This window comes from Coloeus monedula (genome assembly GCF_965178545.1).
Source record: "Coloeus monedula genome assembly, chromosome: 5".
NCBI lineage: Eukaryota > Metazoa > Chordata > Aves > Passeriformes > Corvidae > Coloeus > Coloeus monedula.
In genome coordinates, this window is record NC_138785.1 from 75010029 (window position 1) to 75032724 (window position 22696).

The following is a 22696-nucleotide window of genomic DNA, read 5'->3' on the forward strand; positions in this document are numbered from 1 at the left end:
AGAAAAGGTCTTAACAACCTCTGTAGCTCCCAGGAAAGGATGGACAGGGCTTGGACTTTAAAGTCCCTTCCAGTCCAAACCATTCCATGATTCCATGACAGACCAGAGCCTGGGGCAGCACTGGAGGTTTGGAGGAGAGACCTGCAGATGGGACCCACAATCCCCATCACACTGTGACTGCAGACACAGCACAAGCAAAATCCTGCAGCTGATGTTCAACTGCTGCAAGGGGATGTTGAAATCAGAAACAACAATTTACCATACGTTATCTCCGAGCAAACAGTGCTAAAATGCTGATGGGGTGGAGGCATCTTGCTTCGGTGTTATTAAAACACTGAATTTCTGCGGAAACAGCGGATGTTTGCCAAAGGGAAGAGCTGCAGAATTAGCTCTGACATGAAAAATGTTCAAGTCATTTTGCGGGGATTTTTCTAAGGAGAAGTGGAAATGATTTCTGTGCAAGGATCCCAGGGAACATGTTTTCCAGGGAATTTTCCCAATGGAAATCCTGCCAGTCACTCTGTTGCAGGCACATTGTGGCTGGAAAGCAGAGCTGATGAAGCAGCCAGGGAGCTGCAGGTGGGATGGATGGAGACACCAGCTATGTCCATGCTGTGCTGTAATTCCTCATCAAGACAGTACTTCACTATCAGCCATCCCAGCCCAGACCTACCCACTAAAGTTCTGCTTCCAAATTAAATTCAGGGATCAGCTTGAGGAGAGATGAAATCCCATCCTCCCGTGGCATTGCTGGTCACCACGGACTGGGGGAGACGAGAAACAGCCCCAGCCCCACAGGCTGTGGGATCATGGAGCTGCACCTGCGCTGCTTGTCAGCAGCAGGGAGATAAAGAGGAGGAAGACATTGTCCTCCTTGGCAGAGCCAGAGTGACCCAGTCAGTGGCTTTTTTGGCTAAATTCTCTGCAGATGTGGTTTCTGAGTGATGCATGTGGCCTGAGTGAGGGCCCAGGAATATAGAGAAGAGAGCTGATCCTGCAGCTGATGGTAGAATCACGGAATAGCTGGAGCTGGAAGGAGCTGTAAAGATCATCTTTTTCCACCCCTTGACATGGGCAGGGACGCTGTCCACTATCCCAGGTTTCTCCAAGTCCCGTCCAATCTGGCCTTGGACACACTTCTAGGGATGTGGCAGCCACAGCTTCTCGGGGCACCCTGTGCCAGGGCCTCACTTTCCTCACAGGGAAGAATTTCTTCCCAGTATCCCATCTATCCCTGCCATTCCACCTTGTCCTAAACCTACATGCCACTGAAAAACATCCAATTCAATGCAGTTTGAGTCCTCAGATCTTGCTCTTTGTTTGTGGGGAGGATTTACCTCTTCTGAGACATCTCTAGATGTCTCTTGAGATCCCAAATCCCAAGTTTGTCACTGAGTCTCTGGAGTCACCAGGAGAAGAGGTGCCTCTAAGGACATCATGTACCTTACCTCAGAGCTTCCATAGGGGGATGATGGTGTCCCAAAATCCTGTGGCCAAGGGTGTTGGGACTCTGACACAGTCTGGGGAAGCGTTGCTGTTCCCAGCCATCCTGCAATGGGGAATGCGAGGAGCTCAGCCCACCTCCAGTGATGCTGACACCTGGGTCCCCAAGCCTCGTTACCAGGCGGAAAACTCATCAGCAGGTGTCATCACCTCATCAGAAAATCTCCCCCCACCTTATGCCTTTGGAAAGATCTCAGTGGTTCCACTCTGACCCTGCAATCCCTGCTTTGCTGCTTGATTAGTTCAGAAACCAAAAACCCCGGGGAGAAACTCAAGAACATCTGCTAATTCTTTTTGCCCAAATGGCAATGTGTTAGCTGTGGAACTCTGGCTCATTTGTACACCTCTCTTCCTCCTCTCTTCCCATCAATGGGGAAAAAAGGAAATGTTGGGGCTTTTGCCATATCAATAGCTGATTTACCACCAAGCAGTGATGTGCAACTATCCAAGAGCTGCCCCAAAGCCCACCTTCTGCTGGGTGGAACACCACCCAGCCTCCAGGCCAGGATTTCTGGGGGAGTTAAATTGTTTTTTAAAAAGACTTAAAGTCACTTCTTCCTGTAGGTGTTTGATATTTAAGGTTCGTGGAAAGAAAAGCTGGACAGCAAATTCCTCTCTGGCTCCTTACCCAAAACCATTTATTAATGACAGCTGATGACAAAGATCATCATCCTGGATGTACACAAAGCCTTGGAAAACCTCCATGCTCTCTTTCCTGCCTTCCTGTCAAACCTCTTTTCTTTGCTACAACACAAGAAAATTCAGAGCAGGGATTAAAAATGGCCCCATCCTTCTGTGGTTTTCCCTGCTGTCCAAAATAAACTTAAAGCAGCTTTAAAACCACTACCCCCTGCCCATTTCATTTCAAGTCTGGACACCCCACGCTGTGCTGTCAGTCTGGCATCCTCCGCTCAGCTCTGCAGCAATTGCTGGGAATTGGGCTTCTGCATCCCAGTTTAATGCCATGGAATGAAGCAGCAAAATGGTCTTCGGAGGCAATGGTGACTGAAACCTTCATGGCTCATAAATGCTGGGTTCAACTCTGCTTCATCCCAGCAGTGCTTAATGTCAAAGTTAGAGAGTGACATAAAAATAAATGGAGAACAACAGATTGCGTCCCGGCGGGACTTGGGCTGTGGATGCCTGGGTGTTATGGACCAAGTGAGAGCTTTAGACAAGCCCTGCCTTAGGCTCAGATTTTTGGCAGCAGCTCTACTGAGGTGACCCGCACCTAAATCCCTCTGGCTCGCAAGTTCTTAAGGATGGCTGATTAGCTCTATTATAAAATGTGTTACTTATTGAGCAGACAGGAGACAATAGACAAAAGGCCTTAAACAGTTACTTACTACACAGTATAGAACAGAAGAACTGCTAGGAGATTACATCAAACAGTGCACGACATAAAGGTACCTGTATTACAGCTAGCAAAGACACAGTATGGAGCAGGAGTCAATGGGACTCACCCCCAAACTGCTGATAGTGCACACAGAGTCCTTTCACTCAGCCCTCCAGAGAGTAACCACAGATTTTGTGTCCCAGCTTTGGGCAAAAGCCCCACCAATTTCTAGAGAATGTGCAGAAGACTTTTGCTTTGTCAAAGGCTGGTGTAGCTTTTATAGTGTGTAAAGTGGAGTGTCTGTCAGCTTATCTTTTCACAATCTTGCTTACCCAGCAAGGTGTTTATTGTCAGCTAGTAGTGTCACTTCCATGGTGCCTGAATCACCATGAGGCAGGCGGTCTTTAGTGAGTTATTTCACCAAACTGCAAGCTTTGGTGAAGGGCGAGGAGCCTTGCACCAGCTAACGAGCAGCAGGGAAGTTCTTGTGGCGGGGACATGTTTTGCTACACCGTAGGTGCTGCACAAGTGGTGGGAGAGGAGCGGCCACCTCTGACGTCTCCCAGCTTTTGTGTGGATCTGAAACACCAGCCGGTGCCAACATTTGATAAATCATCAGCAAAACTGGTGATACAGCTTCCAGGGAGGGCAGATTTTCCTCTTCGGATTTAAACAAAGAAATTTACTGGGAAAATTATCAGTGAGAGTAAGAAAGGGAAGGGACTGAGATTTTATAGTTCTCTTGGGGTTATGTCGTGGTCAGCAGCTCCTCACAAGGGGCAGCAGAGGGGCAGCTCTGATCTCTACTCTCTAGGACCAGGAACAGGACCCAGGGAACGGCTGGAGATCAGGAAAGGTTCTTCCCCCAGAGGGTGCTGGGCACTGCCCAGGCTCCCCAGGGAATGGGCACGGCCCCGAGGCTGCCAGAGCTCCAGGAGTGTTTGGACAGCGCTGCCAGGGATGCCCAGGGTGGGGCTGTTGGGGAGGCTGTGCAGGGCCAGGGGTGGGACTCGATCTTTGCAAGTCCCTTCCAACTTGGGACAATCTGTGATTCTATTTAAACCCTGAATGTAGAAGCTCTGAGTTTTGGGACTGTGGAATCACTGAATCATTTGGGTTGGAAAAGACCTTTAAGACCATCGAGCCAAACCAGTTAAGGAGCAGCTGTATCGTGACAGCTGGGACTCATGACACCAGTGCTGAGGAGGTGGGAGCAAATAAATTCCTCCTTCAACCCTCACCATCCCAAGCAACCTGCACAGAGCACGAGCCCCTTTTTCTATATAATCATAGAATTTTTTAGGTTGGCAAAGACCCCTAACATACTGAAAACTTCGTTAACATACTGACACCTCTTTGGGATGCTCTTCCCTTCTCCCACCCTTCAGAGACAGCCACAGAGATCAGGGATGAAGAGCTGCCCTAAGGCACCTGGGGAAAGGTGAACCTGAGGGTGATGGGTTGAAATGGAAACTATTTAATGACTGTCTCTACCTGCAACATCTACAGATATAACTCACACCTCCATCCTCCGGCAGAGGACACGTCCCCCCTTCCTCCTCCCAAACTCAGTACCTGGCAGGAGCCCACTGATACCCACCACCACCACCACAGCAGAAACTCACCCCAGTGAGGAGCCTTCAAAACCACCTTGAATTATTTTTTTCCTGTATTTTAAGAAAACAAACAGGAGGAAAAATTTTAACCAGATCATCTACTTTTTATTTCAGAGGAAAGATTTGCATTATTTACTTTTATTTATATACATGTACTTCACATTTGTATTTAAAATGCACAGACCTCCCAAGAATTTTCTCGTTCCGGCTTTAAATTAGCTGTTATTTTACAATACAAAAAAATTATACCAAAAAACTGCAGTCCTAAATGTGTGTATGTATAACACCCACAACCCCAGCAATGAAATAGTTTACAATACTTGCTCCTATTTACAAATGAATGCAATAAATGCTAAATTATACATATTAACAAACTAAGCTCAAGTCTGAACACGGATAAGAATCATAAATAATTACAGAACAAAGAGGAAAAAAAATCCAGAATACAATTAATTCAAGGATCTTAGTTTAAAGAACATTTATTGTGCACAAATTTCAGAGTAATATAAAACTCTCTTTTTTTTCTTTTTTTTTTTTTTAAAAATGGACTGACATATGATACACTCTGCGACAATTGTTATTTTTTTTCCTTCTTTCTACTGGTGAGGTTTTTCTAATCAATACTAAACTGAGAGGAAATGTCTAAAGAATTATAGTACCTGGAAGACGCACACAAATAGTCTGTGTAGTGTCAGAACGAAGAAACAGACTGAACAAAACCTGCCCTGATGCAGAAAAAAACAGCATATACACATACTGTAGTAGTCCTGGCATGGAAACTCAGCTCATTTCAGCAGCTACCAACAGAAAAACCAGGAATTTGACTAAAATTGCAAAGAACACATCCAAAAATGAGGAGCACACCCCAAGCCATCCCTTCCCTTCCTTCCACAGCCCCAACACTCCGCAAGCACCTTCCCACTGAAGCCCACCCAGCTCCCTCTCCCACCTGCTGCTGCAGTTCAGCCCAGGAGGCTCGGCCAAGTCAGCCCCTTCCCTCCACTTCCCTGGGCTATTCCCAAATGAAGATAAACCACGAGGGGCAGAGACAGCCACCACTTACTGGGAGGGACAGATGAGGTCGGAAGTTGCTCCGGGCACGCGGAGTCTGCTCGTTGCTTTCTCACAAGCTCAGTGCAGCAAATCCCTGTTTCCAGTGAAAAGGGGTTTAAGGTTCTGAGATGCAGCTGATGCCTGTCCCTAACTGAGGGTCTCATGGAAAAGGAAAAGCAGCTGGGAACACCTGGAGCAGCAAAGGATGGAGGGGCAGCCCAGCTCTGTGGCACTCGAATTCCAGCAGCTTATGGAAAAGGCCTGAAGGTCGATTTCAGCCTCAATCCCTCCTTTCAGCTCATTTAGGGCCAAGCAAGCTGACCTGCCGTTTACAACCATCCCATAAACCCAGTGCCTTGGTAATGTGGATCTTGGTAACATTTCCTGCAGAGAAATGGTGTTTCTGAGCAATCTTTAGTACATGAACTCCCCGAAGGAGTGTGATCTGCCCGTGGAGGCTGCCACACCAACGGCACTGTACCATCGAATTTTGGGACATTATATGCCGTGACTTGATACTGATCACAGGCACTACCCCATCATAAATAGCTTTATTTTGGTAATTTCAATACAACACATTTTAAGCCCAGGGAGAGGAATGTAACAACTGAAAAGTTGTGTCTCATAAATCTTCTTGTATCCAAAATATTGAGCCAGAGAGTGGCAAGGTCATGCTACAACAGTCCAGAGAAAATTCTGGGCTAAAACCCACGGAAAATGGTGAATTTAAAAAAAAAAAAAAAAAAAAAAAAAAAAAAAAAAAAAAAAAGTGCGATTTGGAGATCCAATGGCACCATTGTTTTCTAGAATAAAAGGGCCCCAACAGTTCTGAAATTTTATTATTAAATTTTTTAAAGGCTCCTCTCACAGAATAAAAATGTTCGGAGAGTTGAGACATTGAATGCTGAATTTCAGCCAGTTATAAACACCTGAAAAGAGTGATTCTGAATGGAAACACTGCCACAATTTTAGTAACAAAGGCCGTAAACTACTGATTTAATCCTCCACATGGTGACCACTTCAAGGACATTTATTACTCTCTCTTTCAAATGGAAAAGCCATATTTTACTTGGTTTCTACATTTAAGTGAAATGCATTTGAACATACAGAAGTCAAGTTATGCCTCCCTGTTTTACAAGATGTCATTATATAATCTGATGTTTAAAGCTCTGGAAAATTATCTAATACTGATCAGATGAAGAAGTTACTAAGACAAAACTCATACATCATTTAAAATGCATCAAAAATACATTCAAGATGTTTTTCTGGATTATATACCCTTTAAATCTCTCCATGTTCTGCACATTACTGTAGAGTTTATGTACAAGTGCAAAATCTGTGTGTCATTTGTCATTTATGTACAGATTCTCCCATGAAATAAGATTGCTCTTTCTCCCCCACCTCACCTCCAAATGAAATAAACCCTAAAATCCTTCACTTTTGACATTGGCCTGGTGATAAACCACCAGCAATTCTCCTTTCCCCTATCCTTTCCCACTTTTTTCCCTGTTTACCTCTAAGCTGGGATGAAACTGCAGCAGAGCTATGTATGAGAGTTCTCTTCTCCCTCATCAAGATGGAGATCAGATGCAGAGCAGAGCTACATCCTAAGGAAGCTGGTTCCTTTTATTTATACAAGTAACTCTTGTCCCTCTAACAAACCCTGACTTTGATCATTTTTGCTCATTTTTCCAATATCTGACACCTCATTTTGCGGCCACACTCCTGGGCACACTGGTTGTGTGTGCAGACCAGATAGCCCAGCTCTCCAGGAGTGAGAAAACCTCCCAAACTCCATATTTATGTCTTATTAATGTAAAAATCTGTCACCCCTCCAGGCCTACAGTTCTGAAAGCTGTTTCTGATCAGGAAAACCCAACAACTTTAAGCACCTGCTCAAGGGCTGTCCTGAAGAGGGAAACTTAAGCACAGGGGCTTTCACCATCTGGGTTGGCAGTTCTCCTCTCAAAAACAGCTGGAGAAGCAAGAAGAAATCTCCAAAGATGAGGATGCACACAATGGCTGAAAACATGTAGTAACAGAGGAGGGATTTTAGTCCAGGCTAATTTCTCCAGTTCAGATTAACCCTCTCACTGATCAAGTTAGAAAATATTATCAGGAGATGAATCTGTCTGAGGTAATCCGTGCATCAGGTAAAACTTAAATTGACTAAATCCCTTCACTCTAAGACAAAGCTCAAGCCTTTTCCTCTCATAATTCCTTCTTCCCAGAGAGCATTTAAACTTCTAGTCTAGAAAGAGATGCATTTTTATATATTTATATATATAATGCATTTTTTCCCAATATTTTTCTGCAGTCCCAATATTTTTTTGCAGTTTCATTGCACTTGTTAAATGACACGTTAAATCAGAATTATCATCCACAACAGTCCTTAAACCATCAGGCTGCTCCCATCACCACTGCCCAGACACACCCAGCAATTCACTTCTTTATTGCAATGCTGCCATGCTCCAAAGAGCTTCTTCAAAATACATGGTTAGAAAAAAACCACTCCAGAAATGAGTGGCTGATATGTGACTGATCACCAGAACACACACCAAAAAAAGACGCAGTTATTTGGGTTTCAGCTTGGAAAGGTGCTACCTGGCCAGGTCCAAGAGCACTTCCCTTCCGTGTGTTACTTCTCCTTTTAATAAATAGCAGATGTCCTCAACAGAACCCACCAACCCAGTGACCTGGGTGAATCCTCAATTACTGTGATGAAGCCACAATCACACACCTCATTTGGCATCTTCACTAACATCTTCCTACCAGCTCCAGCACCACAGCGTTGTGTGGCCCTGGCCCTGCGCCACGTTCCCAGCTCCAGGGAGACACTGAGCACCACCACACACAGATGGATGGGTTAAGTCCAGCCTTGAGCCTCAAAATACAGTCCCAACTTGTCAGAGCAGTTCAGATGGTTCGATGGACCCCCCAAATGCCAAACCTTCTCTTCGCTGTTTGCAAGTCTCATCCTTTCACCAACCAGCCGCTTCTTCAACATCAAACAGAGCTCAAGCCCAACAGGAAATACCAGATCTGATCATGTAGAACTCAAACATGTGGCAAAACAAAGCTGCTCTGCTTGATTTTTATTTAAAGTTCTTTTTTTACTTCATCCTCAAGTGATCTGGCACCCAGAGTGTTGCTTTTCACACCCTGTAAGAAGATGGAGCAAATCATAACCACTGAGGAGCAATGCCTCCAAGCTCAGCTCTCATCCAGAAGGATGGCGGGAGGGAAGGGGAGGAAAGAGGCCAAAATCAGAAAAATATGATGTATCTGACCTGGAACACAGACTGCTTCTATGAAAATGATGGTGAAACTGAGTTTTCTTATGAGATACTGAAACTCTATGTGCCTTCCAGATATTTCCATCTGGGTGAGTAGTTGGTTGGTCAGGAAAATGTGATTTTCCTCTGACTGCACGGGACAGAGAACACAGAGTGCCTTGGGTGACTCTAGATGTGAGTATACATACCTTTAAAAGGAATTTAATTATGTTAAAAAGCAGCGTGTGTAGCAGTCTCCTCACTCCCTAGATCTGTTCGAGTCTAGGCACTTGTGTGTGGTGTACTCCAAGCAGGTTAAGACTATGTAAACACCGAGTCTTTCTAAAGCAACATCCAACTTTCCAGTTATTTCACGTGGTCTGAGCAACATAACCTTTAAACCATCCAAGCTTTTGTGTTCCTGGACCATGATGACTACAAAAAGGCTGTGCCTGGAAGTGAGTTCCACTGAAATAATGAGGGAACAATTAAATATTAAATGAAAACAAAGGATGAAGATGCTTTGAAGATTAATAGTAGTGTTTATGTGTTGAGAGCTGACACCTGTAAACACTGGATCTTTTTCTTTTTGTACAGTTTGATAAATACATGAACTACAAAGCACTTCCCATGTAGAAACCTGAGTGTCATTCATATTGGACTACTGTTGTATTTACACTGACCAGGAATGGCGGCATCGGACCGGACCGCACCTGCAATAAAATTATTTTGCTTAAACTTGAAGAAAACAAAGGAGCAATCTGAAGCCATGTGTCAGTAAAACTTAAGTGGAGCAGTTGTCAAATAAAGCCAACTAGCACGTAGATGAGAGAAAAAAATTGGGTTCAAGGAAGTTGTGGTTTTTTCTGGGTGCTTCTAGTCTCTTGGGACACAACATGGAAATCTTTCTCCTCCTCCTCGGTATTACTTTTCCATTTTGTTTAAAACCCTAGACAGTTTCTGATGTCCATGCATCAAATACAGGTTCCTGGCTGTGCAGGGGGCTGCTGCTTCCGATTTCGTATCGCGCCCGATTTCTCTTTGTAGGCAATTGGCATCTGTTGTGAAATGTCCACCAGCGCACTGGCCACTGCGAGACCTGAGGCAACAAAACAAAGAGTCAGGGAACAGAACAGCCACAGTAACAAATCCTTCAGAAACAGCTGAGAAAATCCCTCCAGGCCACAAAACGTGTAGAATTTTTAAAATAAACTAGAGAAGTGTTTTGGCTTAAGAATTAAACTCCAGCCAATATTCTGAAAGGAGCTGAAATACTGCATGTTTAATTAGAAGCAACAGCAGGAGGAAAAGATGCAATAGGAGTGGGTATTACTGGATGTAAAACTCTCAACATTGAAGCCTGAACCCTTAATATTGAAGGTGCCTTTCTCTATTCTCTATTGTAGATGGACTACAATAAACCTGAAAGCAAATGTGTATGGAGGTTTCACCACACTTCCCATGGATACGTCACCTCCGCAACCTCCTCATGGCAGATGAGGAAACCATGGAATGGTTTGGATTGAAAGGTGCCCTAAAGCCCATCCAGTTCCACCCCCTGCCATGGGCAGGGACACCTCCCACTAGACCAAGTTGCTCCAAGCCCCGTCCAACCTGGCCTGGAACACTTCTAGACATGGGGCAGCCACAGCTTCTCTGGGAACCCAGTGCCAGGGCCTCCCCAGTCTATTCACAGACAAACCCACATCTGGGACTTAGCTCAATCCAGCTCAACACCAAACCATCCAATTCAAACCCTGCTAATCCTCTTTCAGGAGCCTTTCCTTCACCAAGCTCGCTGGGCACTGGGGAACCCCAGTTAAATTCCACACTGCCCAGGAGACGATGTCCCAATGCCCTGACATCAGTTTTAGGTGTGAAGGGGTTGAGAACAAGGATATCTTAAGTTGGATGGGGAAAACCTCTTTGTCCAGAGCGCCTAAGAGGAGGGTAGAGATGCTCTGAAAGGACTTGTAGTGACAGGACAAGGGGGAACGGCTTCAGACTGACAGTGGGCAGGGTTAGATGAGATATTCTTCCCTGTGAGGGTGGGGAGGCCCTGGCACAAGTTGCCCTGAGGCTGCCCCATCCCTGGAAGTGTCCACGGCCAGACTGGATGGGGCTTGGAGCAACCTGGGATAGTGGAAGGTGTCCCTGTCCATGGCAAGGGATGGAACCGGATGGTGTTTAAGGTCCTTTCCAACTAAAATCTTTCCATGATTCTGACTTGATGTCCCCCTGCAAATGGAGCTGGGAATGAAGTTGGATAGGCTAAGTGACCAGTTACTTTCACAAGTAACTACTGCAAACATGTCTGTAGCAGATCCCTCCTTCCCCCACCCAGATGTTAATTAAAGCGTAGTCCAATATCAAATGTTCATCCATCAACGACCTGAGTAATTAACTCAAAGCTCATGTTGGAAGCCAGCAGGGCCCGAACCAGGGAGCCTAAAATACCCTGAGCACATCCCAAGCTGAATTGTGGCTACAGCAGCTTCTGTGGGATCAGGGAACGTGAATCTGTAAGGTTGGGGAACGAGTATGGAGTTAATATTCCAAGCCATCAGACAACAGTAATCCTCACCTGACTGTCCTGGTGGTGGAATACCCCCAAGTCCTCGAGGCAACCTCACAAACACGGAGAGAACGGCTGCTTTGTTCCCAAAGCAGGGCTCCAGCGCGATCGGCTTTGGTACAGTCTGCAGTGAGGGAAGCAATGAGAGAAGACAAATGTAAAGCAGTGTGTTACACCCTCCCTCTTCCCCCAGCACTGCTTTCCCAGCTCGTACAAGCTCCAGGGCATGAACCACCACGAACCACACTGCTGTGCTTGGCAAATTTCCAGCACGCAGCCAGCAAAGCTAAAACCACTGTCAGCAGCAATCAAAACACGAGTCATCATTAGAAAACACATTCACTTAATAAAAATCAGGCTATTAAAAAGTCAAGCACTACACAAGGTTTGTATTTCTCCCTAAATTCAATAACAAAGGAGCAGCTTATGTAATCAACAGGACCGAGGGGTTTTTTCCATCAACCCCATCAGCAGCATGTCACTGATATCAGCACGCCTGACCACGGTGACTTGGTACTCGAAATTCTATTTCCAGAATTTAAGTCCATGTACCACCGTAACAGCACTCAGTGCGTTACCGCAGCAAAGAACATTTTCCCAAGAACAAAAAGAAGTATTCAAGGCCAGGCTGGACAGGGCTTGAAGCAACCTGGTCTAATGGAAGGTGTCCCTGTCCATGGCAGGAGGTGGAATTAGATGGGCCTTAAGGGCCCTTTCAGTATGTGATTCAAATATATAATGGGCAGTCAGCTTTCTCCCACCCTGGAGGAGCAGGGGACTGGATCCCTTGCTGCCCCTCAGTGTCTGTGACCATCTCCCTCCCACTGCAGTCTTGTGAGGATTTTACCTAAATTATCAACAGCCAACTTCAGGATGTCATTAGAAAACCAAAATGCCAGCCCAGAAACTAAAGTATGTTCTCACCTGAGCCTGGCCCCAATCCCATAGACAATTACATGGGATAGGCACTACTGTGGGATGCAACAACAGTAAGATGAGGATGCAAGTGTATACCAATGAGTACAGGTTCAAGAGAGTTTCTTCTTTTGTTCCACATCCGCTAAAAAAGCTGAGAAACACTATTTTACCCCATAAACTCAGTGCTTTCTATTTTCTTGTTCAGGATGGACAAATTCTGCTCTGGTATTAATGAAATAATTAGTGCTTTTTGCATCAGGCATCGAACTACACCACAGTACTCAAATGTTCAACAGAAACTCAATACAATGTAAGCCATGAAAAAGCCCGAACAGGAGTCAAACATGCTGTTAAATTACTTCTGCTCAATAAAAAAGACAAAAGGAGACGACAGCAAGCAAAATGAAACTTAAAACTTTCCATATCTCACATTTACTGCAATGATTGCAGCAGGATTTGTTGGTCTGTGCAAGGCAGATAAATACGTGCTGCACGGGCTGGGTGATGGAAGCTGCTGGCTGCTGGTTTATGAGAGCAGATTTCTTCATCTCCCCGCCCCCAACGAAGGGATCAGACTCAGAGTAGAGCTTTTCCCAGCAAGCAAACAAGCACATCCTGGGGCTGTACCCCACAGTGACTCAACTGCCAGAGGTAATGGGGAGAGCACAGAGAAGGCAGTTGCAGGAATAGAGCCCACAGACTTCTGGCATATGGGTAGGAGCAAGAACTGAACACAAAGTTGATTTTCTTTTGGAGAGACTCAAGTATCTTACTTATTCTACTGTTAATAAAACAGTTCTACTGAATCCCAGAGTTTGGAGGATGGTACTTGGGGTTACAGAGAGCTCTTGTGCTCACCCTCAGCGCTGAGCAGAATGGGCAGCAAAGACCGTTGGAGAAGTGATGGGGGGAAGAGAATGAAGGAACAACTGAATAAGAAGAAACTGTATTTTAAAATACTTTTTAATGTATTTGTTTTTAACTCCTAATGGATTAATGCCCATGAAGATGCTCTGAGGGCTGGAGGCCCCCTTCTCTGGAGGCAGCTGGGAGAGCTGGGAATGTTCCCCTGGAGAAGGGAAGGAGCCAGGGAGAGCTGCGAGCCCCTTGCAGGGCCTCAAGGGGCTCCAGGAGAGCTGCAGAGGGACTGGGGCCAAGGGCTGGAGGGACAGGAGGCAGGGAATGGCTTCCCACTGCCAGAGGGCAGGGCTGGATGGGAGATTGGGAAGGAATAGTTCCCCATGAGGGTGGGGAGGCCCCAGCACAGAGCAGCTGTGGCTGCCCCATCCCTGGAAGTGTTCAAGGCCAGGTTAGATGGGACTTGGAGCACTCTGGTGTAGTGGGAAGTGTCCCTGCCATGGCAGACAGTGGAACAACACAACCTGTAAAGTCCCTTCCAACCCATGAGGATGCTCAGCAACACACTCACCATCCTCCAGCCAACTTGCAGAAACAGGAGGCTGGAAAATCCATCTCAAGAGTCACCAAATCCAGCCCTTCACTAATGCAGGCAATGGCACATAAAAGCACAATTCTCTGCTTTAAAAGTAGTTACACTTTCAGCCTGTGCCATCACCTCTGGGAGACCTTTCCAGAGGCTCCCTGGTCCTGGATCTCACCAGTCTGCCACCAGAAACTTTCTTTTAACCTCAAATGTTTTCATACCTCCATTTATTCATCTGTCTGACGTTCTTCTGTGCCTTAACCCTCTCCCTGGGCTTTACCCTGCTGTACATCTCAGCCTTCTTTTGGGTCAACTGAAAGAGCAATGCTCTGAATTCCTTCTCTGAACACAAGCACTGCCTCCTCCAGCTCTCCAAGAGCCCCTCTCTGCACCTCATCTGCTGTTCTCGACCACCAGTGACCTGAAGGCATTTCGGGCTCTGACACTGCCTCTTGTTGTGGTATCAAAATCACCCTGAGTCTCCTGCACATCATAAAATAGAAAGAAACAGAAGTTGTTCATTATATAGCTCTCAGTCAGGCAGCTGAAGGGACTTGGAGGGGAATTTAGCTCATCTCTCAGCCTAAGGCAAGACCTTCTCTCCTCCTCTGCCCTTTCCAACTAATGAACCCTGAGTGTGCAGCACGAACTCTCATTATGAGTCCCTGTGGGCACAATCTTTCCCCTTCCATGGGATTTTTATTTTGGTCCTCAAGGTCACACATCTACCTCCTCTCTGCTCTCCTGACTCCACAGCACAGACAGGTGGGGATCGGACATAGCCCTGAGCCTCCTCCCTTCCCTTGTCAACCTGCTCAGAAAAGAATCAGAATCATGGGGTGATTTGAGTTGGAAGGGATCTCAAAGCTCATCTCATGCCCTGCAGTGGACACCTTCCATTATCCCAGGCTGCTCCAAGCCCCAATGTCCAACCTGGCCTTGGGCACTGCCAGGGATCCAGGGGCAGCCCCAGCTGCTCTGGGCACCCTGTGCCAGGGCCTGCCCAGCCTCACAGAAAAGAATTTCTTCCCAATATCCCATTTAACTGACCTCTGGCAGTGGGAAGCCATTCCCCGTGTCCTGTCACTCCAAGCCCTTGTGAAATCTCTCTCCAGCTTTCCTGGTGGTCCCTTCAGGTACTGAAAGGCTACAGTTAGGTCAACCCAAAACCTTTTATTTTCCAGGCTGAACAACACCAAAAAAGATGAGGGTTAGTAAAAAATTGTTAATATTTCCCTGCATGGGGAACTTTATTTCTCTCAACCATGCACAGCAAGGATAATGATGCACCCAAAATCTATCAGGCAGTTGCAAACTAATTTAGAAGGAATTAAGCACAACATCACTTTGCTGCAACTAAGCTCCATCTTAAAACTAAAAGGGAAAAAAATGGGCTATTGTCCATCAAACCCAGCTTTTCCTGAGACAAGCTGCAGTTAATAACAACAAAAGCTAGCCAAAGAATCAAGTCCTGCACATTTATTTTTGACAGCCCCAGTTCAGGCACCTGTTTTCTGAACTGTGACTCATTCTGCATCTCGTCTCTGAGCGTGTGCTCGCCGGGCCAAGAGACAAAGCGCAGCCGAGGGAATGACTCAGAGCTGAGTGACAGGAATGAGGAATTTGATGCAAGGAGGAGGTCAGCCGGGAGTGAAGGACACACTGTGCCCTCTGCAAGACACAGAAAACCCAGCGGTGGAGCCAGGGACCCGACTCTGCGCACGGGGAGGAAAATGCGAGATTCCAGCCAGCGACTTCACTGCGAGCTGGACTGCGGATCTCGCCCACCGCCAGCCCTGCCCTGCCCTGCCCCTGCTTGTGTTTTGATGCAACCCATGTAGGTGGCACCAGGGCACAAAGGGTCTAAAGAGGAGCTGGCTGGCTTCATCAAGTGGAATTTTGGTGGGGAGACCTCAGAAGAGCTCAGGTCTCCTTTCTTTCCCCACTCAAATGGTTTCTGAGTACCCTTATCACAGAGTCATGGAATCCCCTGAGTTGGGAGGGACCGAGAGGGATCATCCAGTCCAACTCCTGGCCCTGCCCAGACCCCCCAACAATCCCACCCTCTGTCTGAGAGCGCTGTCCAAACACTCCTGGAGCTCTGGCAGCCTCGGGGCCGTGCCCATTCCCTGGGCAGCCTGGGCAGTGCCCAGCACCCTCTGGGGGAAGAGCCTTTTCCTGATTTCCACCTAAACCTCTCCTGACACAGCCCCATACCCTCTTGTTGCAGATCCAAGCTGTTCTCCTGCAAGAAGATTTTGAGTGGACTTGGAAAGCAGAGATCAGATCTGAGAGATGGCTTTACAGTCAAACTTAAGAAAGATATATAAAATAGGTGTATTTCTAAACTTTGTAACAACCTCTACCAGTTGCTTAAAACCTGCCTCTGCCAGCAACTTCCATTCAGAGTGTTTTGATAAACCCACTGTTGAATTGTAGAAATTATTCCTTTTTATTGAAGGTTTAATGGCACAATAAAGTAGACATTATTCAAATCTATTCAAATAAGGTGCATCTCTCAGACACTCATCACAAGAGGAGTGCTTTGCAAGGTGGTTGAACAGCAGAGTCCCACCTTGGGAGGAGAAACAGAGGGGAGAACAGAGCCCTGGTGCTGGAGAGGGTGGACAACAACCACGGCCAACAGCCATGGACAGACAACTGCAGCGGGTTGAGCTGTCAGGCCCCTGCCCTGAGGTACCTCTCGTCCTCAAAGAAATATGGAGAACTGTGTCTCCAGTGCACTGGAGGGACAATTTCATGGAGCCAATCACAGAATCATGGAATGGTTTGGGTTGGAAGGGACCTTAAAGCTCATCTTAAAGCAATGGGCAGGGACACCTTCCACTGTCCCAGGCTGCTCCAAGCCCCATCCAGTCCAGCCTGGCCTTGAACACTTCCAAGGATTCAGGGAGAGCCACAGCTTCCCACGCCAACCTGTGCCAGGGCCTCCCCACCCTCCCAGGGAACAATTCCTTCCCAACATCCCATCCACCCATGTCCTCTGGCAGTGGGAAGCCATTCCCTGCCTCCTGTCCCTCCAGGCCTGGGCCCCAGTCCCTCTGCAGCTCTCCTGGAGCCCCTTGAGGCCCTGCAAGGGGCTCGCAGCTCTCCCTGCCTCCTTCCCTTCTCCAGGGGAACATTCCCAGCTCTCCCAGCCTGATCCAGAGCAGAGGGGCTCCAGCCCTGGAGCAGCTCCGGGGCCTCCTCTGGGCTCTCTCCAGCAGCTCCACGTCCTTCTGCTCTTGGCCCCAGGGCTGAGGCAGCTCTGCAGGTGGGCTCTCACCTGAGGGGCCCAGGGACAGAATCCCCCTCCCCTGCACTGAATAACCTGAACCCTTCCCTGCAAAGGGCTCTCCCTGCTCCTCCAGAGCAGCAAAGCAACAATCAATGGAAATAATGGGCAAAACCCCCAAGAACTCCAAGAATTAGGATAATGCAAATGTCAAATAAAGAGCAAAATGCCAGTCAAGCCCTCTTAGCCTGGAAACAGTGACCACCCTTTTCCAGGTGGAAATAGGAAGTTAATAGTACTTTAGTAAATGGTGACACAACCCTGTTGCTCCTGGAGGCAGTGAAATCTGTTGTCAGCTGTTTTCCACAGATTATTTTACTGGCCCAAACCAGCACTAAAAAGTCAAGCATTCCCAGTTGTTACTGAGATTTGATGTGTATTTAACATGCATAAAGCATAAACCATTATAGACATTAAAATCAATAAGAGACATATTAGGTGATTCAATTAGTCCAGCTTCTCCAGCAGGACTTTCCACACGAACAGGGCATTTCCCAGGAATTTGTCTGGGCTATTTCTAGGTGACCCAGGTGTGGAATACACCACCAGTTCCCTTGGGAGTCAATTTCAAAGTGAAATGCTTTCCCCAAGCAGGTTGAATTGTGTGATGCTCAACCTAAACATTTTTATTTCATCTCATTATTTCTATTTATGTTGCTTTTACTTGAGAAATTCAAGAAGTTAATAATGTGTCACATAAAACTAATGGCTAGAACAATAAATATTCTGTATAATTTCACAAACACAGCATCAGTTTTATTTAGGTTCTGTGATACACTGCCAGCATATTGCTTTTCAAGATGTATTTAAAAAAATACCATGGAGTATTTTTTTTCCTTAACAAGAAAACATGTTTCTTTGGTTTGATCAAATAACTCTTACATGGTTTTCAATTTCCAGGAAGGAAATTAAAATAAAGGAAAAATCTTATGGTGGTAGATGAGAAAAGGAACATTACCCAAACAGTTCCATTTTATTATTTGATTCCACTTGTTCAGGTGATTTCACTCTGTAGAAAAAGGGTCAAATTCCATTTGCAAGTTTTTAAATTGTGCCATTAAAAGCTGAGTGAACATTTGCAAAACAAGTTACAAGCAATTTCCTATTAAAAATAGATTATTAGGCTTTAAAAATCATATTCTCAGGGTAATATGTGTGTCCTGCAAGATAGAGATGAATGAACTTCCAGCAATAATTCACAGTAAATGAGTTTAGATTAAAAATTTACATTTACCTTGTCCCTGATATCTACCTTGGAATTTTAAAGGGGCTGGGGAATGAATTGAATTGGTCCCAAAACTGGGTTGCTGCATGTAAGGAACTGAATAAAAATCATATTCAAACCCTCCTATGGATGTTAACAGCCTGAAATGGAAAATGCAGATCCGAGCACCCCATATCTGGAGCCCACATGGCACCAGCTCCCAAGTCTGTTTCCCCTTTATTTAACAACTGCTCTGGATTTTCAAGTGCACATGTCAGTTCAGCAGCACCCAGCCACCAGCTCAGGGTGAAGGGAAGGATTTTGGGAGGTGAATTTGGATCTCCAAGGCAGTTCCCCTGAAATGACCAAATCTCATGTCACAGTTTGAGCTTTGCCACTCACGGATGCCAACACTCGTCCTTTGTCTTCAATTCCCAGCCCTTCCCCAAGGAGGGGGTGGATAAGACCATGGGTAGCAAATCTGGGAGATATATATATATACACATATGTGTATGTATATATGTATATAGCCAGTGGTGGGTATTTATTTTGATTTTGTATGGGTGAACAGGCAGAACTTGCACAGTTCTTCTCAAGCACTCAGCTGGTTTTTGCACAGGAAAAAGGAGAAGTAAAAAAACCCAATGAAACAGGACAGTTGGAGGAAGATTGCAAACACAACACACAAAACAACTGCTTGGCATAAATGAATGCAAATAAGTCCTTGATAATGCTGTTGAGAAGCTGCTGGTGTTATTAGTACTTCAATCAGAGAGATGCTCGTTAGAGGGGAAAAAATGAACTTAGAAAATCCTCCTCCTGTGGGAAGCTTCATGCTCCTTCCTCTCCTTCCAGCAAATTCCTCCTTATCAGCTAAAATCAGGGTCCAACCTGCGGAAATGTTTACAGTCCTCAAATCTAAAACTAGTTAAAATCACTTATCAGCCAAGTATTCCCTAAATACAAGGCAGGCTTAACAGATATCTCTGCCGATCTCACTACAGCTCTCTTCCAAATATCTATGTTCCATATTATATTACAGGACTAGCAAAAGTTTCCCCTAATTTTTTTCCCTAATTTTGCAATAGATATCAAAGCAAGATCCTGGGCACTTGTTAACTGGAAATAATTCATCAGGTGAAGGTTTTATCAGGTATTTTTGTTGATGTTCTGGTAAGAGGGACCACAGCCAGCCTATATGGAATTCTAGTGCAGCTAATCCGCTTTACACATCTCAGCTGCCCAGGGAACACTCCCTTCCTACCACTGGCATTCCTTCAAAGGGGATCCCACACTTTTCCATGAGCTAAAAGTGGGCCAGTGTAAGGGGAATAAACACCAAATAGAAAGTACAAGCTGGGGTGTCCTCCTTGTGTGTTCCTTTGTCACCCCGATCTACAGGAGGGAGCCTAATGAGTGGTTTTGCTAAAGACAGAGCCGCAGCTACAAACCGACAGCCCTGGAATTCCTCGGTGTTAACGCATGGAAAAGCTCCTAGAACCAGTAAATGCCAGAAATCTCAGAAATAAGACTTTAGAAATTAAACTGCCTTTCCAAAGGCAAGTTAAGTGGCCCAGAGCCTACCCTAGCCAGGTCAGGCAGAACCACACCAGCCTTTCTGGCCTCAAAGGCTACATGTGAACCATCTCCAGCAACTGCCACAACAGACCAGGATTATTCAGTTTTTTTTCCCCGCCTCAATTTCATCCCCTTCCTGCAACTATTATCCTTTTGAGGATAGCAATGACTTTCAGCTTATTTATATCATCCTTGAAAAACCCTAAGCTGTCCTGTCCCCCTCTAACACATCTCGATCAGACAAGAAGAAATGCTGCGCCTCGGCAGGTTTAGACTGGATATTAGGGAAAATTTCTTCATGGGAAGACTTGTAAAGCATTGGCACAGGCTGCCCATGGAAATGGGCCTCACCATCCCTGGAAATGTTCAAAAACCTTGTGGATGTGGTACTTGAAGACATAGTTTAATGGTAAACTCAGTGGTGGTGCTGTGTTCATGAATGCACACGGTGATTTAAAGGTCTTTTCCAGCCTTATCAGTTCTACGATTTGACACAGCCTGGTCATTTCTTCTTGACATGGCTTTCATACATCACATCTCAAGCCTGCCCTCCTTCCCAATCTGCCTACTTGCACAGGACCCCCAGTCTCAGCTCGGTGGAGTGTCTGTGCCACGCTTACACTAACCCAGCTCACTGTGAGTGAGTAGCTTGGGAGGTCACAGAAGATGGTCCATCAGCAGATTTGATGGACTAAAAGCAGGTCAGCAACGTGGGAAGTAAAGGGGAAAGTGAGTCATCAAGAGTGACAACCAGAACAGGATAAAAGCTGTAAAAACCATCAGTTCCTTCCTTGGCCCTTAGTTCTTCACTGAACCCCAGCTGCATGAAACAGCCTAAAATCAAGCTACATGTCAAAATTAAGATGAATTCACCCTGTAGAAGTGCTGGAGCCGGCAGATGCTTCATTTCAAATCATTCCTCACCCTGCAGCTTCCCCAAACCCTGCACCCTGTGGCACAGGACTTACAACTCATTTCTCTGCTCCTTTACTGCTGGTTGCAACTTCATTGCAACATAAAAGGAATTTAACAAGGGCATCACTTGGATAAAAAATACAAATAGACTGAAAATATATTAATTAATCTGTGGTACCCCCTGCCCACTCCCAAATCAGCTCATCACTTTAGCTCTGCACTTCTTGAACAGATGGGATCTTCTGGCAGCCTTTAAACCACTCAACAGCACTTTCTCCCATAACAAAGCAAACTAATTACTAGAGTAAGATGCTATTTCCCATCTATTTTTCTGCTATTTTTAAGGAATCAGCTTGCTGTCTGATTCAGAATTTGCAGTGAAGCCCTCAAACAGCAGAATTAAATGCACATTGGCACAATGGTACAGAACATGCTAAATGAACTTCACAAGGATTTTGCTCACCAAATGATTCTCCCTTTCCCTTTAGGAAACTAAAGGCCATGGATGCACAGATAATTAACCCTTAGCACTGGCTTCATGTGCTGGATCACTAAACACAGCACAGCAAAGACTGCTCCAGCTCTGCTCTAAAAAGATCCCAAAATATTTTTTTTCCAACTTGAGGATAATTTTTTCCCAATGCAACAATTTTCTTGTTGACCCTGTAAGTGCTTTGCTCAACCTCATCATTTGCTTGCTAGGCTGTGCATGTTTTTTCCAAGGTAACTTCTTGCCTTTAGCAACTTCAAGATACATGGAAATCAATGTCAAAATTATAAACTTCCCAAATTCTTTTGGGAAAGCTTCTAAAAATGACTGCAGAGGATTACAAGACTTAGATTAATTCGATAACAAACCCTAAAAAAGCCCAAGCTACAGCAATACCAGTTCAGACACTTGGATGAGCCCCAGGCACCCAAGGAAGTTAAACACTCTTAGAAAAAAAAATGCAATATTCAGCACCTCTGGATGCACAAAGAGCTGCAGAGAGAAGCCAACAGATTTTGTAATAACTAAGCAAATTTAGTGGTAGATTTGTGATTTGGTGGGTATTTGTTGAGTGGCAAATAAACCAAAGCAGCTAGTTACGTGTTGCCTAGCTGCAGCCTCTAATAGGAATTGCTTCCCTGCAGGTAAATCACTTTCTATTACTCCTAAGTACCCCAGGAAAAATACTAATTGAAAACACAGTTCTAATACTGTCCAGCTGGAAAACATTAGCTTAGGATGGAACTAGCTTGACACTGGCTGCCAACTGGCTATGGACAATGGAATAGGAAATTAATCTCTTGCAGACAAGACATCCCATTTTCCACTTCTCCTTTGTAACCTTCAAATCAACTCTTCATTAACCAATGGCTTTGATTCCCATGGGGAAAGAAAACCATCAGTGAATTCATGATAATGCAGGTCTGGCTTTCTTGCATTAAAATGAAGACTCAAATTTTGACATAGTGGATGGCAGAGGAACTGGAGGGTGGATACAACATCCAGCACCACAGTAACATTTCCCTCTTTTCTTGGCTAAGAGTTAAAGAACAGCCAGACCACAAAGCAACCACAAAAGAAAGTGCAGTTGTCCAATTCTGCATTGCCCCAGCCCACCTTCCTGCAGCTCTCTCCTGCCAAGAGCTTTTTGCCATGCAGGTGCAGAAGGGATGAGGAGAAAAACCCAAGTTGCTGGCTAACATTAATTCATAACACCCCATAGATACTCAGACTGGTTTTTCATTTCTCTTTGAATTCATTTCCATGCAGGAGCCAACAGGTCAGACTCAGAAGCATCATTCCTCAAGTTGCTTCCAGCCCACAACCTTCCCAAGCCTCCCGTCCTTTTGTGAAACACTCCAGCCTTTTATGACTACTTTTATTCCCTACCCAAGTTCTCCAAGATGAGAAAAAACTAAATAAACCCCATAAAATTTAGTAACTCTCCTTGTCATGTAGACGTGTCCTTGTTCTGCACCTCATCTGCCAGCAGAT

General features: G+C 45.5%; 1 protein-coding gene across 1 annotated transcript in view; it reads right to left on the reverse strand.

Annotated features, from left to right (window-relative positions):
* Positions 1 to 6285: 6285 nt before the first annotated feature.
* ATRN (attractin) overlaps positions 6286 to 22696 on the reverse strand; it is a 152634-nt gene continuing 136223 nt past the window's right edge. Inside the window, exons 28-29 of the mRNA XM_082282483.1 lie at positions 11368 to 11482; positions 6286 to 9882 (exon numbers count right to left, since the gene is read on the reverse strand). Coding sequence (XP_082138609.1) covers positions 9758 to 9882; positions 11368 to 11482 — 240 coding nt within the window. The 3' untranslated portion in view covers positions 6286 to 9757. The remainder of the gene's footprint in view (positions 9883 to 11367; positions 11483 to 22696) is intronic.